Source organism: Struthio camelus, chromosome 12 (genome assembly GCF_040807025.1).
Source record: "Struthio camelus isolate bStrCam1 chromosome 12, bStrCam1.hap1, whole genome shotgun sequence".
Taxonomy (NCBI): domain Eukaryota; kingdom Metazoa; phylum Chordata; class Aves; order Struthioniformes; family Struthionidae; genus Struthio; species Struthio camelus.
This window is the reverse complement of record NC_090953.1, coordinates 4,174,470-4,193,572: the sequence shown is the minus strand read 5'-3', so window position 1 is coordinate 4,193,572 and position 19,103 is coordinate 4,174,470. Positions and strand designations below refer to the sequence as shown.

At 46.5% G+C, this 19,103-nt stretch overlaps 1 protein-coding gene across 4 annotated transcripts in view; it reads left to right on the top strand.

Annotated features, from left to right (window-relative positions):
* Positions 1-17,310, top strand: part of PLEKHO2 (pleckstrin homology domain containing O2) — a 96,350-nt gene extending 79,040 nt beyond the window's left edge. For 3 of the 4 annotated variants that reach the window (XM_068958717.1, XM_068958716.1, XM_009681194.2), the window contains 3 exons: positions 6,226-6,330; positions 9,204-9,302; positions 12,520-17,310. In XM_068958717.1, the coding sequence (XP_068814818.1) occupies positions 6,226-6,330; positions 9,204-9,302; positions 12,520-13,758 (1,443 nt within the window). In that variant the 3' untranslated portion in view covers positions 13,759-17,310. The remainder of the gene's footprint in view (positions 1-6,225; positions 6,331-9,203; positions 9,303-12,519) is intronic. The other variant, XM_009681195.2, reaches the window with a different exon arrangement.
* The last annotated feature ends 1,793 nt before the right edge of the window (positions 17,311-19,103 follow it).

Genomic DNA, 19,103 nt, shown 5'->3' with positions numbered 1-19,103 from the left:
TTTCTGGCTACTGTGTGCCATCTGTGTTCACACCTTTTCCCAGGGAGGCCAGCCAAAGCCTGTGTGCTCAGGGACGGGTGACACAGTATGAATTATTATTATTTGCAAATATGTTACTTAGAGCGGCAGTGTAATAGCTGCATATGTTTCTGCACTGATGCATGAATCAATAAAGGGTGTGAGACCCGTTCCTAAACCTTTCATATCTTGCTAGGAGAAAGATATTCCTAAAATCCGCCCCAAAAGGTTAACTTCATGCTTGCGGCATGCTGGCAAGTTTACAGCTCCCCTGTTTGTCATGCCACTATTTAAATGGAGACCTAGATAGAGGCCACTTTTTATACGGCATTTTTGGTGAAAGGAAGGGCTTTTATAAATGAAAAGTTCCCTGTTTGTAGCTCCCCTCCCACCCTGGCTGGAAGCTGGTAAGGGTGTTGACACACAAGATACTTTTGCAGATGTTATAACAGGCTTCAATTAGGAGGCCAATGTACACAACTGTCCTTCTTCTGTTTTGAAATTGCAGCTGTGGCGATATATATCAGCTGAACGTTTTCCATTTGGGAGACTTGCAGCCATCCACAGTGTGTGCTGCAGCTTAAAATCACCCTGTGGACTGGCTTGCCAGGCTCTTCCAGATCTTGCTGAGTTTTCTTTGCCCCCTCTCCTGCTAGTGAACGAAGAAAGCAAGAGAGTCTGTGGGGCGTACGAGCAAGCTAGGAAAGGCTATTTCTATTTCAGTGTACAAATGGGAGTTTCCCCGTTGAAAAAAAGGACCCAGGTTTGGCTCTGGGGAAAACCAGGTTTGAAATCTTTGATGGGATATTTTCAAAGAGCAGAGGACACTTGCAAAGAGCAAATAGTAAAACAGAAACTATTCAGACCACCCCCAGTGTCTGAAGGATCTGTGAGCTCTGCATAGCTCTGCTTTCAACATATCAGACAGTTAAAACCCCTCTGCCGTTAGAGTTGCACCTGAATAAATAAGTTGCCTTGCTAAAAGCTGACCTTTGATGGAAATACCCCAGGTTCTGCTTGCCCTAGTCACAATGGTGAAATTTTTGTTAAGCCGTGACAGTACAAGCATGTCACATGCTTGCAGTGGTTAGCTTCCTTGTGTGCAACTGAAACAAAGCGCTGTCCCTGAGCTCCAAATCTCCAGTAAAGGAATTTGGAAGTGTGCAAAAGACCCATTCTGTTTAGAAATTTCAAATGCTTCGTCCCACCCGCAGCAATTAAATGAAAACTGTTGGATACAGAGAGCTGAGCAGAGACCTTGTAAGAGAGGGCAGCAACCTTGGCTTGGAGACTTTCAAATGTACTCACGATGCGAAGAGCAGTGTAAACGATGCCTAGTGTAAATTGCCTAGAGACTACAGAGATTGGCACAAGTTTGGTATTCAGTAGGTCTGAAAGCCTTCAGCTACGGGGAAGAAGAATGGGAAGAAAGAGGGCAGTAGTAAGGAAAAGAGTCTATGAACAAGTAAGTACTCCAGCTTCCCACAACTCCATTGCTAGCACTTCCAGGCACAAACTCAGCGCCTGCATTCAGCGGGGGAAACTTCCACTGCACACGTCTCCCTCAGTCGACGTTGGCGGTACCCGTGGCTCGCTTTGCTGGGGGCCCAATCTGGAACCTCCAGTAGGCTGTAGTGAAGCACGTTTGCCCTGTGTGCTGAATCTGCTCCTGGGGGCTGCCCAGGCTGAGGTTGGCTGAGATGCTTCATTATTCCCAGTGGTGAGGTAGCTCTTGGTTCAGCTGCAGAAAAAAATGCAAAAATTTCCTAATTGGCAATCCTGTTGCTTCCACTTCTCCCTCCATGATCTAACCTGACTAGAACCCACGTTCATGCAGAAGAAGGCAGGAGATGACCTCATGTCTGGTAGATAGACTTCAGTGCACCTTGTCTGGATGGTTTGAGATGATACTGACTGCTGTGCTCTGCTGGAAGTGACCTCTCAGTACCAAAAGTCAGCAGAGGAGCACACGTTCCCACACCTAAGCCCGCAGTCCACAAGCAGTTTACGCTGCAATTTAGCGCAACCCCAGGGGCAACTGAAGACAACGCTAGGCTTTGCACTGAAACAGCTGAAGACCAGGCACAGATTTCTGTCATCCACCTCTGCTACAGATCAGCGACATCTAGCAGAAAAGCTCAGCAGAGAGCTAGTGTTGATAAACGTCTTAAACTGCAGCTGTACAATTCTCCAGAGCTTGTCCGTCAAATCACTTAGTGCAGGTATGGCAGTCTGGTCCTGGGAACACTTCTGTCTACTGGAAAGCGGGAGCAGCACAGCCATGAGACTGTCATTGCTTGAAGAAGACTGATGTTGCCGAGAAGACGTGGAGTAAGCCGGGAGCCTCTGCTTGTTGCCCTGCAGGCAGCAACCTGTGTGTGAGCCTCTTTTGTTCCACGACATTTAGCCAGTGATTCAGCAGGAACTGATTGGCTGTGCTGTGCTCTGAAGTAACTTACAGTAAATTGCATACACTGTATTCGCGGCTTACATGGTCACTATCACATTAAATTTCGCCATGACAGCTTTTACTGGCACACCAGGCTGCTGTTTATGTCATGACTCAGTCTCAGCGGGCGTAGCAAACAGGAAAGAGTAAATGCGTTATCCTGCCTGCTGCCCTCTGGCTTTGGATTAGGTGTCACTGACGTTCTACCTGAAATTGCTGCTGAAGAAAAGACCCTGCCTAAAGTTGTGTGTACCTTCAAGTGCATCCTCTGGTATCTGTGAATATTCAGATGAGTAAAAATACAGACAAGAGAAATCCATTTGTTCCTTGTCTGTAGAAGACCTGGGGGGTCTCACGCTAGTGCGCAGAGCCCCAGTGGCAGGCAGAATGGAGACCAACTTCTCTAGCTCTTTCTTGTGTCTTCTCTGCAGACGCCTGCTTTATAGAGAGCTTCCACTCCGCCCTCTGTTCGCCGCCTCTCCCCACTGCCTGGGGTCAAGGACATGAGGCGCAGATGCATGCAGACAGACACGGGACTGCAAGGAAACAATGAGACAGTGTCTGGCAGCGTCCCGGGTGCCAGCCTCACAGCACTAGCAGCCCGACGTTCGCTCAGTATGTGTGGACGTCCTTCTAAGGAGGAAAAAAAAAGTTTTCAAAGAAAGAGAACTGGGCATACTGGGAGGATCCTGCTGCCATCGTCAAGGCTGTCCTGTCTGTATCACAGGCCCAGGGACTTTCTCTGGCTGTTTCGGCAGCAAAGCAAGGAACAGGGCTGCAGCAGCATGAATCTGGCATTGTCCGCACTGCCCCAGTCCACGAAACAAGCAGGGGGGAGCAGGGTCCCGCACAGAGCGCTGTTTGTCCTCCCTCGCACAGCAAGTCCGAACAGCCAGGAAGGGGACTTAGGGCTCCTTCTGCTGAGTCCTGTGCTGTTGCCTCAGGAGCATCTTTCTGCAACTGCCCCCTTCCCCCACTATCTGCTGGATCTATGTTAGGTGGCCACAGTGGTAGGTCAGCGTTAAATTGTGTGGCACACAGTTGCATGCCGGAGGGACACCTCAGCTTCTCATTAATGACGAGCCATCCCCCAGAGCCTTCACTCTGCCCTGCCGCACAGTTGCTAACTGACACCAGCACTTAGTCACAGGCTCTGCTCTGGGAGGCCAGAGCCTTTTGTCAGGGGCCAAGAATGAGGCACAGAAAGTGGCATTAGAAGAGGAAGCTTGAAGCGAGGCAGGAATCCTTCCCTTGAACAACATGTACGAAGATTTCTAAACCCCAGTGCAGGCTGCCAGGTCTTTGCCAGGCAGCGTGACAGCTCAGCTGCTCACAAGTAGGGCTTTCTCATAAGCTTTTATAATCACAAAGCTTAGGGGGAAAACCGTTTCCAAACAAAAAAGTTTTTAAGCACACACAAAAACAGGCCTGCTTGGGCTAAAACAAAATCTGGCTGTCACTATATTTTGGAGCCTTTCCTTCCCTTAGGTTCCCTGGTTAGCATGACCCTTCTGTGTCCCAGACAAAGAGCTCTTTTTGCGGAGTGCTGTGGTTCATGCCCTAACCTCTCCTCTGGGCTATTAGGAAGACACGTGGCCTTGTCACCTTTCGTGCAAACTAATCGAACAAATAATCCTTCCCAAAATTGCTTCTTAACTCCCTGCTTGCCCTGCCTGTTGGGAGGGTCTTGCACTTTGTAACTGAGATGTGCGAATGTAAAACCATGGCTATTTGCTGCACTGAAGTGAGGAATAAGCGCAGAAAGGAAGGGCACTAGGTTTCTGGTTAAACAGCAGGAGTGCGTGTAAGGAGACCAGGCTTTAGGTCTGCAACATTTCTGATGGTACTGCATTCCAATAGGGGGATGCACCAGGGTACCTACAGCATAGTAGCGTAAGCTTTCAGAAGCTGCTGAGACCTGCAGGTCCAGATACCATCCACAAAACAGGGGGCTGCCAAGAGGCCTGGACTGTCAGTCACTGTTCATTTTGTCACCCTCATTTCATACAGTCTGGAGGTGCCAACAACGCTGTGATGCTCCTTGGACAGCACATCACAGAATCTCAGTATTTCCTGTTTCTTTTTTTTTTAAGCAGTTGAGGACATTATGCACAAAAAATGTACTATGCTATCCTGGGCAAGCTACTTTCACTACACTTTTTACAGGTGCTTACCACTTGTGTTCTCACTTTCTGGATGTCTGATTCAGAACGTTCTCCGTTTTATAAAAAGACTGAGACTACAACTGCTCATGAAGGCAACGGGAAGGGGCAGAATATTGATGTTAAACGCCCTAAAAAAAAAAAGGTCCAAAGGCTATTATGTGCTTTGGATGAGCCTCTCCATAGCTCACCTCCCCATCTGTGAGAGAGAGAGAATTTCAGATGCTCTGAAAAGTAATTTGTGCAGCCCCCAGATATTGTAGTGATGAGCAGCAAGGAAAAGGTCATCAGGGGAATCAGTAATTCTGTCTTCAGGGCAGGACTGAGCAGAAGCACAATCAATAAGACATATTGACCCATTGACCCATGAGGATAACACACACTGTGGAGTAACTCAGGAATAAGTACCACCCATATCATTAGGGATGGTGCTATGAGGAATACGCACAGCAGGCTGAGCTAAGGCCACCCAGGCCAGTTTGGGATTGTCTAATTTTCCACTGCTCAGTTTTGCAACTTTAATCATGTTCTTTAGTGTAAGAATATTTTCATGTGTGTGTGCAGTATGGATTAAGGCACTATAGAGAACTGTTTGGATCCAAGCCAGCATGCCATAAAGCCACCTCTTATGTGGAGATGATACTTCTCCTGAAGTGTACTTTGGGTCAAAGCTGCATAATCCTGGTGAAGCGCTCAGAGAATATAGCAGTGCAATAAATAACACCCTATCTATTGTTCCTGCCATGGTCAATAAGGTATTCAAAACACAGAGCAGAGCCATGGGACTCCCCTAGAGGAAGGGGAGAGCTGGCTGAATGGAGGACAGGCCATACACTCTCTCATTGCTCTGGTCCTTATTGGTGTCCCATGCCCCTTGCCAGTTCCCTCCTCTGGCCTCCTTTTTCCTTACTCTTAGGGCAGCTGTTCAAAATCCAGAAAATGAATATCTGTAGTGTTTGCTGCTTTATTTTTTCATTCATAAGCAGAAGAAGACGCAGTTAATTTTTTTCACCTACGCTGCCCTTTTGCCTCGACGTGTCCGTGCTCAGCAGAATCAGGGTTAGCACAGCCCAGGTCAGACCCCCAGATTCCTGTCTCAGTTCCCTTCTGCAGAGCTGCAGGAACAGGGAAGCAGGTAGTACCCACTGCACGCAGGTTTCCTGGTGCTCTCTGCTTGCAGCCTGTGGGGGAGTTGGAGATAGCAGTATCTTATTGCACCTGAAAACAACAAAATGATTTGGAATTTCAGTCTGATTTTCTATACTTAGTCTGACCCTTCACTGCATAAACGACTCACTGCTGCTGTAAGAGCTTTTCCATGCGTTTTGCAGAAGGAAGAAACTCTTACTTTCGTATTACTTTAATTACTAGTTGCAAAAATAAAGCTACAGCAACAAACTGTTCAGCATAACAAAATTCTGTTCATGAGAGCTATGAAGTAAAGTACTTGCCAAAACACAAAGGAATCTGTAGTTTAAACACAAGGCTGGAACTGGATGTTATATAAGAAACTGAAGTGATACACGGAGAGCAGAGAGCTACCACTCTGTTCTTGACAAATAATGCTCAGGCAAAATTGTCTCTCTGCTCTTGCAGGTTCATGATATCAAATTTCAAGCTCCAACTTTGGAAGAAAAGGAATCATGGATAAAAGCTCTTAATGAAGGGATCAATAGAGGCAAAAACAAAATATTTGATGAGGTAAGAGAAACAGTTTTCAAGCTCATGTGTTTCTGGGTCAGTTCTCATTCACTGCTTTTTTAGCTAAAAGCAGATCTTGCCTGAGACCCCAAGCTGCCTGTCCTTCTCGATGCCAGGCACAGACATAGCAAAGAGAGCGCCCATGCAAGGCAGACCAAGTTGCAACCCTGCAGGCTGAGGGTTGTTAGTCACTTCAGCTCCTACCCCAAGAAGCTAGAACATCTACCCTTGTACATCATGCTACTTTTCCTTCTCTTCTGGCCATGGTAAACTCCTCGAGATGCAGGGAGGTGGGGGTAGCAGGACGAGTACATGGTGTGCCAGAGGCATGTTCTCTGCTCCCGAAAAGGGCCATGGGACACCAGAGCCCACTGAAGTCAGTGAGAGATGGTCTGGTGGCTTCAGTAGGTTTTGGATCCGGCCCTCAGTGAATCCACAGGTGTTCCCCGCTCCCCATGGAAGTGACTGGTGCATGGCAGCAGCTGCAACTCTGAATTGTGGTAGTGCCTGGGTTGCAGCACGGAAAGACTCTTCTTCCCCATGCTGTCAAGATTCTCAGCACCAAACAGCCTGGAAACTGATGTATTTGGTTAGGATTTAGCCCAATCTTCAAGGCTAGAAAGAATCTGAAGTGACCTAGTCTGCCAGCTCTTCTGCCTGCAGTGTGGAGAGAAGTCCAGTGGAAACTTACTCCATGGCTCCTCAGACCATCTACTCTCTGGGGCCTTGACCAAACCTGCCTGGCTGCCAGCGTACCTGCACTCCCAAACTCCCTCTCATCCTGATGTGCAGAAGGAGGATGAAAATCGCACATCTTGGAGCCTGACATAATCTTGCTTTCGTCCCCATTAGCTTGTCACCAGCCAAACCAAAAGAACTGAACTAAACCAAAGGAGCAGTATCTGTTCTTCAGTTGTTTCAGTAACGGAAAGGAAGTGCACAAAACCACCACCATGGGAATGACACAAGAAAAAATGGGCAGGGTGACTAGGGGACGAAGAAATCAGCAAGATCTGTTTAGCAAAGGAAACTAAAGAAATGAGTAAAAGTTTTGAGAAAGGGGCTCAGCACTGCAGATGTGGTGCTACAGAATGTGAATTTCGAAAGCTCAGGCTGGAGGCCGTAACTCAGAGATGCTCACAAGAAACTGGAGTAAGCGGAGGCTCCAGCTATATCACAGCTCCTAAAGCTCCCGTTTAGGAAATCCAGGCTTTGCTTTTATTCAGCACAGGACAAAAGCTGGATGAGAGGCTGGAACGCGCTCCTCCTTTGCCTAGGCAAATCACATTCAGTGTGAGGCCTTTGCTGGTAGCATGGTTTGGCTGTTCCTTGGGCCCTTGGACCCAGTGGGAAGCAGTATGTGTAATTAAAGGGACCAGCTGGGACCAGCAGGCAGCCTGGGAAGACATTACAAATCTGAGCAGCAGAGCGCTCAGCAGCCAGGTCTGCTCTCATGTTACCGCAGGTGGGAGATGCGATGGCCTGCAATGCAGTGCTGTAGCAAGCTTGCGCCGACGCAGCGCTGCCCGGAGGGTGCTTGGCTCCATGCTCTCTGGTGGGCGCATGCGCAGCAATGCTGCATGCCCCTTCCCCAGCACAGCAAGGTGGGATCTCAGGTTACCTCCTTTCCCCTTGGCCCTGGAGGTTATACTTCTTATGCAGACCCGGATTCTCAGAGAGAGCCAACCTCTAATTCCAGTTCGTTCCAGTGAGGATCAGACCTTAGATTTAAGTGTTGCTGCGCAGACTGGGCACAAGCTAAAGGGTGAAGCCCTCAGCTGGCTTGGATTAGCTGCTCTCTGCTGAAAGATCTGTAAAACTGCCCTGCCATATCAGCTAGAGATTGGGATCTTTTTTTTCCTCTTAAATCCCTATTTGACCCTCGCCAGCTTTCCTATCCTACAGACTTGTGGTGCAAAGACAAGCAAAACAAGGGCACACTGACATTTCATCGGTCTCAGTCACTGGTGCTGCTCCTCTACCCGAGCACTGACCTCAACCCTCAGCCGACACCAGGAGCCAGCGGGAGAGCCGAGGGGAGACGAGAGCTGCAACGTAGCCATTTCTGGCTGCTGCTTCTCAGCCTCAGGAGCCCCCCACGGGCAACCTCAGAGTGATGCAAGGCTGGGCCAGTTTTAGCAGCCCCCCAGCATCTCCCCAGCCCCAGGCAGTGTGGGAGGGTGGCCAGAGTGGTCGCAAAGCCAGGACAGCAAGATACCCTTGTGGGGACTGCGACCTCCTTCCCCATGGCCCACGTGTGGGAGGCAGTGCATTAGTCTGATTCCAGGAAATAAATTTCTTAATTCAGCTACAGTTGCAATTAATCCAGGTCACTGCTCACACCTTCTATTCAGCTTCCTGCAGTCATTAGAGCTGTACAAGGGAAGGTCTATTATGAAGAACCGCTGATACAGTTCACCGTCAGGTCACGGTTATTAATGGGCCTTCACCTCTAAGATGGCAACAGCAATTTCAGTCCCGTGCTCTGCCACACGCAGGAGTCGTTCCAAGACCCGGCTGCGCTGAGGACAACAAAGCTCTCTTGTGTCCTCCCTTTCCTGCCCTGTAGGTAAAGGGAAGGTTAGTGATTAGAGAGCTCTGAAGGTTGGATGCTGGGATTAGGAGGGTCTTTTAGGTGAACAAAACCCTCCACAGGATGGATACCTGAAACATTCATCTCACACATGCAGGGCTCTGCAAGCAACACTGTGACTAAGGTCTGTAGTAGTAGACTATTTGAAATATTCAAAAAACTTCCCCAGATGCAAATGCTGCACCCCCTCACATGTGTCAGTGAGAACTTTATAGGCACACCTTGAGAAATTAGTGAGCTTCTTTCTTTTTTCTTCTCCTTCTCTTCCCCCCTTTTAAAGGTCAAAGTAGATGAGAGCCTTTCCTTGGACCACGTAACTCGGGACAGAGTGAAAATGACCCAAGGACGCAGGCCACCCACCAGAAGCCACCTGAAGGAGGTAAGCGCACACCCCGACTTGGGGGGCTGCAGCGCCCTGAAGTCAGCCGCAGGCATGAGCAATCTCCCCCCTGGGATCAGCAAGAGCAGTACCTGAGCAGGCCTTTCCTTCCAGGTACATATAAAACCCCAGGGAAAACCCCAGGTGCATGCAGCCCCAGGAAAGCTCACACAGGAAACAGCCTCCTCCGGGGAAAACACCAACAGCAGCTCTTTAACAAATCTCTGAGTTCCCATAGATTGGTAGCTGCTGCAACATGTTATGATATATTGAGCTTTCCATAACTCATGGGCTGCTTCACTGTCTGCTGAGAGCCATTACAGTTTCACTTTAATCAGAAGAGACCGAAGCTCCTACTATATTTATTTTCTAAGAAGCGATGGTTTTGTAGCCACGATGGTGTGAAGGTGCAAGAACTGCACGGTTTGTGGGAAGAAACTATATTTTTTTCTTTAACTAACTGGAAAAAGAAGACAAACTTTCAGGCTTACAAGCCCTTCTTCAGGTCTGAAACAGAAGACATTATTCTCCAGGGCAGTTTTATAGACTAGCCTGTCTACCTTTTGATGCTTTTCTGCATCTGTCACTAAAAAAAAAAAAAAGGAAATCAAAACACCACAAAATAAACCTGTGGTTCATTTCTATGGGAGATTCTTATTAATACATGATTCCTGTGATTTATGAAGCAGTTTGCACAGATCATGTATTGAGATTTTAGAAGAGTATTACGCTAAACCAATCAAGGTTTTAAATCAAACCCTCCTTCTTCAAATATCGCAGACCCTGACTTATGCCTCCCTACAGATGACCCTAATACAGACAGTGAGACACCCCAAAACTTTTTACTTTGCATAGAAATCGAGGTAGAGTGTCTTTTCTGGAGAAATGCATAGGAATAAATCAGAAATCCCTATCCATCCCTCCAGAAAACAACAGAACAAAACATAGCAAAAATAGCAGAAGCAATAAAGCATGCATTCTCTGTTGTCTGATATGAGTCCCGTAAAGTAGGAAGCCATTCCCTAGGCACTAATAAGATCTCGCTCCCCTACTCAGCTCGCTATTTTCATGAGATACCTCGGACATTAATATCTGTAAGACCTCTCACCTTTAGCCAAATACAGGGGAAGCTGGCTTACAAATTCAAAAGCAGGAAGCAGGGGAAAGGGAAGGGATGGGACCTGCAGAAAGATATGTATCACGGTTGCTTTAGTCTCACGGCCTAAAAGAGGTTTCAGCTGCACAGATGCACTTCCAGAATTCCTACTGCAATAATACTGTTTGTCATGTTCCACGCCTCGCGTTTCAGCTCTTACCAAGGCTCTCACCTTAAGTTTGCTATTTTTAAGTGTTAATATTTCGCATTGAAACAGGTCCCACGTGAGCACTGGAGACTGAGAACATAACATGTGAGCTGGTGTTGAATCAGATGGAAACCCCTAACTACTGAGCTGCTATAAGCATTAGTATTGGGGATAACTTTACAGTCTCTATGTGGAAATCAAATGAAGGGTTAGGAACAGGAGGAGGTTTGCATATTTCATTCCCAAGTGGGAATCAAAGACCAGGCAAAGTTTGTATGCTCTGAGTTATCATATCCATCCAGGTCCCAAGGAGAAGTATTCTTGAATCAGCCTGAATGAGGTCTGAAAGGCTGAGGATAAGCCCAGACCTCTGTAGCAGCCAAGGTTGGATATGGAAACCTGTACACAGTACCTGTTCTCTTATGAAACTGGTATGAGGATGCAGCAAAGATGCTGATCAGGCAGTTAATTTATTTTATGAATAACTGGAAAAAAACAATAATACCTAAACAGAAGTATCTGCCTTTTCTTTAAGAAACAAAAATCTCAACCATCAGTAAACAGAAACGTAGCTGTTGGCTGTAGTATAGTGAAGGAAATGGGATGAAAGATGATTTTCAGTGTCAAAGCAGTCCAGGGTAAGGAGAGGTCAAGGCCAAGCAGCCAGGATGCAGCTTGCCTCTGGCTCTCTTGTGGGCTGGAAAGGCCAGGGAGACCTTAACTAAACGCTACACTGTGCGAGTCTGGCCCTAGTTGTAACTGTGCTTCTTTCTAGCTTAGGGTCCCTCACACAGGAACTGTCACCGCATTTCTTTCTCTGCAGGATTGAGCTCAGACTGCAGGGTCTTTACTAACTCCATCTTCTGTAGTATAACTACCCTACTGGAGAGATTTGCATACTGCCTGTGGTTTGAAGGAGGACTAACTGGCTGAGGTTTAGCCCCAGTAAGACAGTGATGACATCAGGTTGGAGGAAGCAACCGGAAGGCAATGGCCTTACGTTAGTACCCCTGGCCAAGCGATCCCAACACACATTGACAGTCCAAAGATAACTTGCTTTATCTGTTCAAGTAAATAGAACAGTCTTAAAAGCAGAAAGCAGCCGTGCTTTGGGAAGGCACACTGTAAATGAGGGGGGTCGAAAGATCCAGCTGCCACAGGACAAAGAATCCAAACATGGCAGAGCTGACTGCTCATAACTGAGAGGAAAACAGAACTGGTTTCTAAATGTCCTTCTTAAAGGAAGCAGTAAAATAAATTCTGCAGGGGGGTCCTAATTCTTGACTGCTTGTGGTTATTGGCTTTGATATTCTTGTGCAAGTTGCTGCACTATCAGGTAGAAAATAACTCAGCAGCAAGAACACTCATGACATTCACATAATGTGGTGATCTGCAGAAGAAGTGGGGGTATGCAGAAGGATGGAAGTGCCTCATTCAATGCTTTCGAGATTTGCTGCAGTGTAAATGCTTTGACCCTACTTTCTTCTCTGTCGGGTGGAATGCTCAGGACTCGTAATTATCATAGCTCATTAAATTTTGGCATATCAGATCTCACTGGGTTTCACTTAGTAGATTAATGCTAGTTCAGCTTGCTAGGGCTGTTAGAGGGTAGCACAGGGTGATACTGCATGGAAGAAGCACAAGCTCCAGATTGCTCTTGAGCTATAGAAAAAGCTGCTTTCAAACATCCCGTTTGCCATCAACTAGCTACTCCTATTTGCAGTTTTGACAGCTGTAAGTATAAAAAGGGGATGGGTGTGTGAAACAGTAATCCTTCCCCCTTACCTCACAACTTGAGTTTTATTCTGGAAGCATTTGTACCACTGCATTCACAGCAATTCCTTGAAGTTAAAGGATTGAGCATGGAATTGATGATGGGACAGAAACTGAAAAAGCTCTCTCTTGTGTTTCAGGCTGCCAAGTCTACATCAGATGGTATCCTGAGACTAGATCTGGATATAGTGGACAACGGACCACCAAACTTGGACTCCACTATCAGCGAAAGTGACAATCCCCCACCTCAGAAGGAAACTCCAAAGCCACCTATGCCGCCTACAAAGCCCACTGACACAAAAGAAAAACAAGATGCAGAGAATAGCATTCCCGACCAGGAACATAAAACACCTTTGTCTCCTCCATTGCCTCCAGATAAGAAGCTTAAGGAAAGTATAGCATCAAAGGACAGTGTCAATGCCATGGAAGAGGACTCTGTAAGCAGAGAGGAGAATGTGGAAGGATCCAAAGCACCAAGTGAGGAGAACATAGAGACCCTCATGGAGGTCAGCAACAAGGGCACAGCAAAAGCTCCAATTCCTCTTCCCAAGCGCGTGCCAGACAAGCTAAAAGTAACTTGGGACCAACCGGTCCCTGAGCCTGAAAACACAGAAGACTTGAAATCATCAGCAGATGGTAGCAAAGAGAATCTTGTAGAGATTGCCACAGCAGATGTTACAAAGCCTCTTGTTCCTCCTAAGGTTCTGTCAGAAAAATTGCTAGCCGCTATGAACTCCTGCCAGGGTGACGTGGAAGCTGACGGTTTGGAAGACCTGGAGTCTTGCAGTTCCAAGCCCCCCATGAATGGGATCGAAGACAGTGAAGTAGCAGAATCCACATCTCCAAAAGCTGAAACTGAAGAAGGAAATGAGAGAACCTCTGAAGAGAAGGAACAGCAAACATTAGCAGAACAGAGAGAGACTTCCTTAGTTACAGAAACATGCCATGAGAGTGTAAAAGTGACTACTGAGAAGAAAACATCTGTAGAAAGCACTTCAGCTCTCAAACTTCGCAGTTCTTCTCTGGGAGACTTGCTGTCTGATTCCCAAACTACACAGAGAGCACTTCCAAGTCAAGGCTTCCCCAAGCTTTCCCATCACTATGTAGCTAAAATGGAGGAGAAGGTTGCTAATGAAAGGGAGAAGACAGAAAAACTTCTGCAGAAGGTTTTACGTGGAGGTTTGGAACAGGCCCAGGAAGGGAATGGACCCCCAGCGATGGCAGAAACGTTACTCAATGAGGCAGTAGAACAACTTCGGCAAGCTACACAAGTCTTACAAGAAATTAAAGATTTTGGAGAACTGAAAAAAGAAGCAACAGAGAAACAGAAAGGGAAGCAAAAGGATCTAGTGACTCTTTATAGGAGAAGTGCTCCCTGATATACTCCTCCAAGAGACTTCTTTCTTAAAATAAGAGCTAAACATGTGCCATTTATGAATTGTACCACTGCTAGGCCAGTGTTTAAAAGATGGTGTTTTGCTGTGCACACACCACGTTTATGGGACAGAATTGAGCTTTCAGTTATAGCATCTTTCTCTCTTTCTTCATGCTGTACATCGTAGCCCAGTTCTAATCCTCTTAGCACAGTAGAAGGTTACAGGACATTGAACAGTTACGAAAATGTGAATGTTCTTTAAGGACTCGGTCCAAAGTCCTTTCAAGTCAGTGGACCGGGCCTTAAAAATCACTGGCGACTAAACTGAGTCAGATTTTTTAAAGGAGCAGAAAATGGCTATTCTGGCAAGAGCCCTTGGCTATCTGTGTTTACAGACATGCCAATACCCAGATTACACTGGCACCTGTCTGGTTTTGCTACTAAAATCATTAAAGGAAACCGAGTCAGAAAAAATTTTACTAGTTTGTTCACTTGCTGGCAAGTTTTCCTGGACCACCTGGACCAGTGACATCTGGGAATGTAAGGATAAATGGTTTAATCTTCTCCAAAGATACTCACAAAACCACATCCACTGTTAAAAAATGACCTCACACAGAGGCAAACAACACTGGCCAGCTCCTGACTGCAAGCAGTGTTCACAGATCTAGAGCAGCTGTACGAAGACACACTTCTGATTCTGGCTGTGCAAAGCTTTAGGTGTTTGCTAAGCACTGTGTAAGTGAATGAAAGTCTCAATGCATCATTGCCAGGCAAGTATTAATTGTTCCCATTTTATTAGTAGGGAAACAGAGGCAAAGATGCAGAGCAGGTTACACTTAGCCTTAGAAGGCGTGCGTTAGAGCAGCACAACACATCTGTTTTTAAGGAACGTAACTATCTGATGAGTTCCCTCACGATAGCTGGAGCAATTAGCCAGATGTTTGGAGAGCTTATGTCTTCCTAGGAGAGCCTACCATTAAGAAGCTCGTTCTCTAAGGATATATGTTTCTTTAGCTGTAGGCTCTCTCTCTTCATTGCCTTAGGATGTTAACTGACAGGAGCGTGCACATCAGGCAAGAGGTCTGGATGAAATCCTCCTTCCTGTTATTTGAACAGTTTCTTACCTGCTGTGTCCTGGCTAGCCTGAGAGCCATGGTTTGGCACAGACATCTGTAATTTGAACAACTGTTTAAATGCTGAGTACATGGAGGGAAAGGCATTTTGCACACACGGTTTTGGGGCTGGGCCCAGTGGCTTAAGTGTATTGAAATAAAAAGGCATCACTACTCAAGGGTCTGAGGAAGATACTGCAGAAGGCTCTGGCATAATTCCCACAACTTCTCCCCCCACCTGCTGAAAGCAGCCACAGTTCCCTTGGTATCTAGTGATCAAAGTGGTGATAAAATCCTGTCTTTGCACCCCTGCTGTGTAGCCCTGTGCCTGAGCTGGTTTCCTGCCCCATTCTCAATAGTGTTTGCTCTGAGGAGAATCATATAACATCCTGAAGGAGACCTTCTTTGCTTGAGACTCAGAGAGCGCAGAAAAGGGCAATCTTTACAGCCTAGTTTTAAGGAGTGACACTTTATCTATGCTCTTTTCTCCCATTTGCCAGCACTGCACTCTTAGCTCACCAGATGGTTTTTCTTCTGTTCTTCCTTTTATGATTTTGCAGGATCCACAAGGCTGCAAGGGGCTGCAAACACCTCCCACAGCAGCAGCCCAGTAAAGCTTCTTCTGAGCCTCTGCTGAGAGTAGGCAAAGGGCAGTTCAGTTCTGAGCACAGCAGTGTCATCTTGGTGCTTGCAAACGTTCATGGTTTGCACCACCCAGAGCCAGCAAGACAGGTAGTCACTAGAATAGGTGCTTTTACTTCTTTTGATTAGAACAGCCTGGATTTCAATGGTCTGTCCCTCTCTCAAGCCAGCCATAGACATTGCATGGAAAATCACTTGTTATTCTCTCATATGGAAAATTCTACGCAGTCAGACGCTCAGAGCTCAGGTGCCAAAAAACTTTGCTTTGAGACAAAAAGATTCCTAAGTCCTGAGCCCACTCCCAGGCATGTGGCCCAAGAGCAAACTCTGGATCTGTGTAATTTGCTGCTGTAGATTCAATGTGAACCACAGGTCTTGTTCACCTTTCAGATATACTTTAGGACAAGGGCTAATTTAAATAGAGACAATATTCAGTGCCTATCTGCTATCTAAATGTATTTTTCTGCATGTGCACTTTTGTTTACCGAACACTGTGTGGTATGAAGGTGAGCTGTCAGAACCTGGTGTGCACTGGTCTAGGGACATCAGGTTCAGAGAGCAGGCAGGCTTTTGCAAGGCACAGTTATATAACAAGAGATAAACTAGATGGGGAAAAGAAGATCATGCTAACCGGAAGACACACCAACCAGGGCAAACTCTGGGTACAGGCTCATATCCCAAAGTTGAAGCCAGTCCTAAACTTGAGGATGGGCAAATCAAAGCCTGGAACTGAAAATCCTTGAGAATGGAAACTGCTCATGGGATAACTTAGTCCCCTAATACATGCAGATGCTTTTGCTCTCACAGGTGTTTTCTTGTGGCAGTCTTGACCCATCTGGCAAATGAAAATACTGAGACATCCCTACCTGTTACAGCCAGACCTACAGGATGTGCTTATATTTACTGTATATTTTTATATAGTATTGAATATCCTAATGAAAAATGAAAAAGTGTCTGACATTTTACTGAACACCCCTCAGTAGGAATCTTAATAGAAAAAAAACCTATACTTGTTAGGAAATGGGCAAGCTAAATCATTTTACAAGCGATGGCTAAATACTGCATTTGCTGTACTAACAGAACCCGCTAGATTGTATTATGTCTTGTAAATAAGTATAACTTAAGTGGACTCGCCATAGCACTCAGTAACTGAACTGCTGAAAACATTATGTTAGGGACTCTTTGTTTTCAATTATTGTTTTTTTAATAGGGTTAGCAGTTTCATCCTAAGACGACTAGCCCAGCTGTAAGCCTGATTCACCTGGACTTTATAGGAAGCGATGCACTGTGTGCCTTCTGCAGTTTTCCCCCTTGCTATTCTCATCCTGGTCATGAGCCAGTCTCTGCCTGAGGCAGGAGGGTGGGTTATTCTGTAACTGCCTTCTAGAGCTTCTTACATGCTCTGCTGAAAACAGCACTGCTGGCCGCACTCAGAGACAGGATCCTGTTCTAGAAAGCCTTTGCTCTGACCTTATACAGCAACTCCATCTTCAGAGTACATCCTGCCACCATGCACTTTTTTTTTTTCTCCCTTTTAACTTACTCATCTAATTCCTGACTGTACTAAGGCTGCTTTCTTGTGCCTAAAATCCCTCTGGGCATGGAGAAGTGGGGTGCAATTCTGTGTTTCAGGCTATGCCACCAGGTTACACGCTTGTGACAGGAAGGAAGTGAGCTTGCAAGCGAGCAAACGTGGCCAACGATCTGAAAAGCAGCTGCTGCGGCCAGTGCAAAGGCAGCACTTTGTCTCCTGCTTGTAAAGAGCTTTAAGATTTGGCAATAAAACCCCCTTTTAAATATCAGCTGTTTAAGAGCCATTTGTCCCAAACGGGAGCAAAGACGACTCATCAGGACTGGCACACTGCAGCTTTGCTGCGCAGGAGGGCGTGTTGCACAGGCTGCGGTCAGGCTGGGGTGAACTCAATGCTGTGCTAACCACAAGCCCGGAGGAAGGAGAAGCACTGGGCGCCGTGGCTGGCGCAGAGCTGGAGCTGCTGTATACAGTGCAGTTCCCAAGTCATCCTTCCCTGCCAGTCAGCTGCACTGGCCGGAGAGCGTGGCTGGGGCCTGGACCATCTCCTCCTGCAAAGCAGTGGGAAGTATCCAAGCAGAGCCAAGGGCCTGAGCTAGGAGGGAAAGCTGAGGAGCTGAATTGCTCTTCCGTGACTGCCACATTTGGGCTTCCCTCAGAAAATCTCCTCTCTGCCTCATTTGCTCCTGTCCTGCCAGCTGCCCTGGGAGTACCTGAGCTGAAATAGCCTCGTTCCCTGCCTGTGTGCGCCCCTCTCCAGCCCTCTGGTGCCTAGCCAAGTGCAGTCTCTCGTACTACTATCTGGGCTGTCCTTAGTATCTTCATGCGGCTCCCTGGAGTCTAAAAAACATTGAGCTCATGCTGCAGTCGTCCCCTTGGTGGGGAGCAACACTACAGCCTCCTTCCACTGCCCAGATGCCAGTCAGTCACAGGAAGATAGGAAGTTGCTCTCATAGCAACTGTTTCCGCTTTCCTTCTATCAAACTGGGTAGAAACTGGCCAGTTGGTTCAGAAGTTACGAGGAAGCAGGGAGAACAGCGCATGTATATTCACCATCCTATTGCACAAGCTTTGCTTTGTTTAGGTTAAAAAAAAAAAAAAAGTGCTTAGCAAACCCTCTAACCGCTTGCTGGGAAGGGGACAGGAGCTAAGAGTGGGGGGTAGTTCCTCAAAGGAAATTCCAATACTCTGTGCTGATTGCTACAGATAAATTACAGAGAAAGGCAATCTCTTCCTCTTACTCTGAATAAGAGAACAGACAAAATATCACATTTTGGCTTTAAATTGATGTTGGTAAGGTAGGGAAGTGTCTAGCACCAAGTAAAACCTAGGAAACATGATTAAAAAACCCACACTAAGAAGACACAAAGTATTGGCATATGAAACATTCCCTTGACTGTTTTTAATCAGTGGATAGTCATAGATCACCAGTTAGAAGAGACTGTGTTATCACATAATCTGAAATGGAAAACACAGGTCCCTAGGTTTCACCAAGTGATTCCTGCAGAACTCAGTAATTTGCAGATGAAAAAGAGCAGAAAGAGCTCTTCCAATCACAGACTGCCAGAGGATTTACCACAGCGTTGGCTAGCCTATTCTGATGACTGATTATTCTTGCTATTAAAAAATGTGTGTTTTATCTTAAGTATGAATCATCAACAGTGAAGCTCTCCAAGATTTCCCCTTCCAACTTAAAAGCTGGAAAAATATCAGGCATAGAACACATCCACAGTGTTTAGAGAATGAAGATCCCTGTTTTGTTATGCTCTGCAGGCTCACATGCTTAAAAAAGCCAGTGTTTAATTTGTTCCAGGAAACTTAGTCACAGCATTCCTCTAGTACCTTACCTCACGGCTATGCAACCCATAATATTCCTGTGACAACAGCCGAAATGATGTTACAAACTATTAACAATTTCATTCTCAGCAGTAATCCTACTGTCTGAGGAGAATGAGAGGTATTTTATGCTATGCATTGTTATGTTAAGCAATGTATTTCCATCCTCTCCTCCCTGCCTACCAGCTTCACTCCAGAGAGCAGATGAGGCTTGGCCCTCGCACCTCC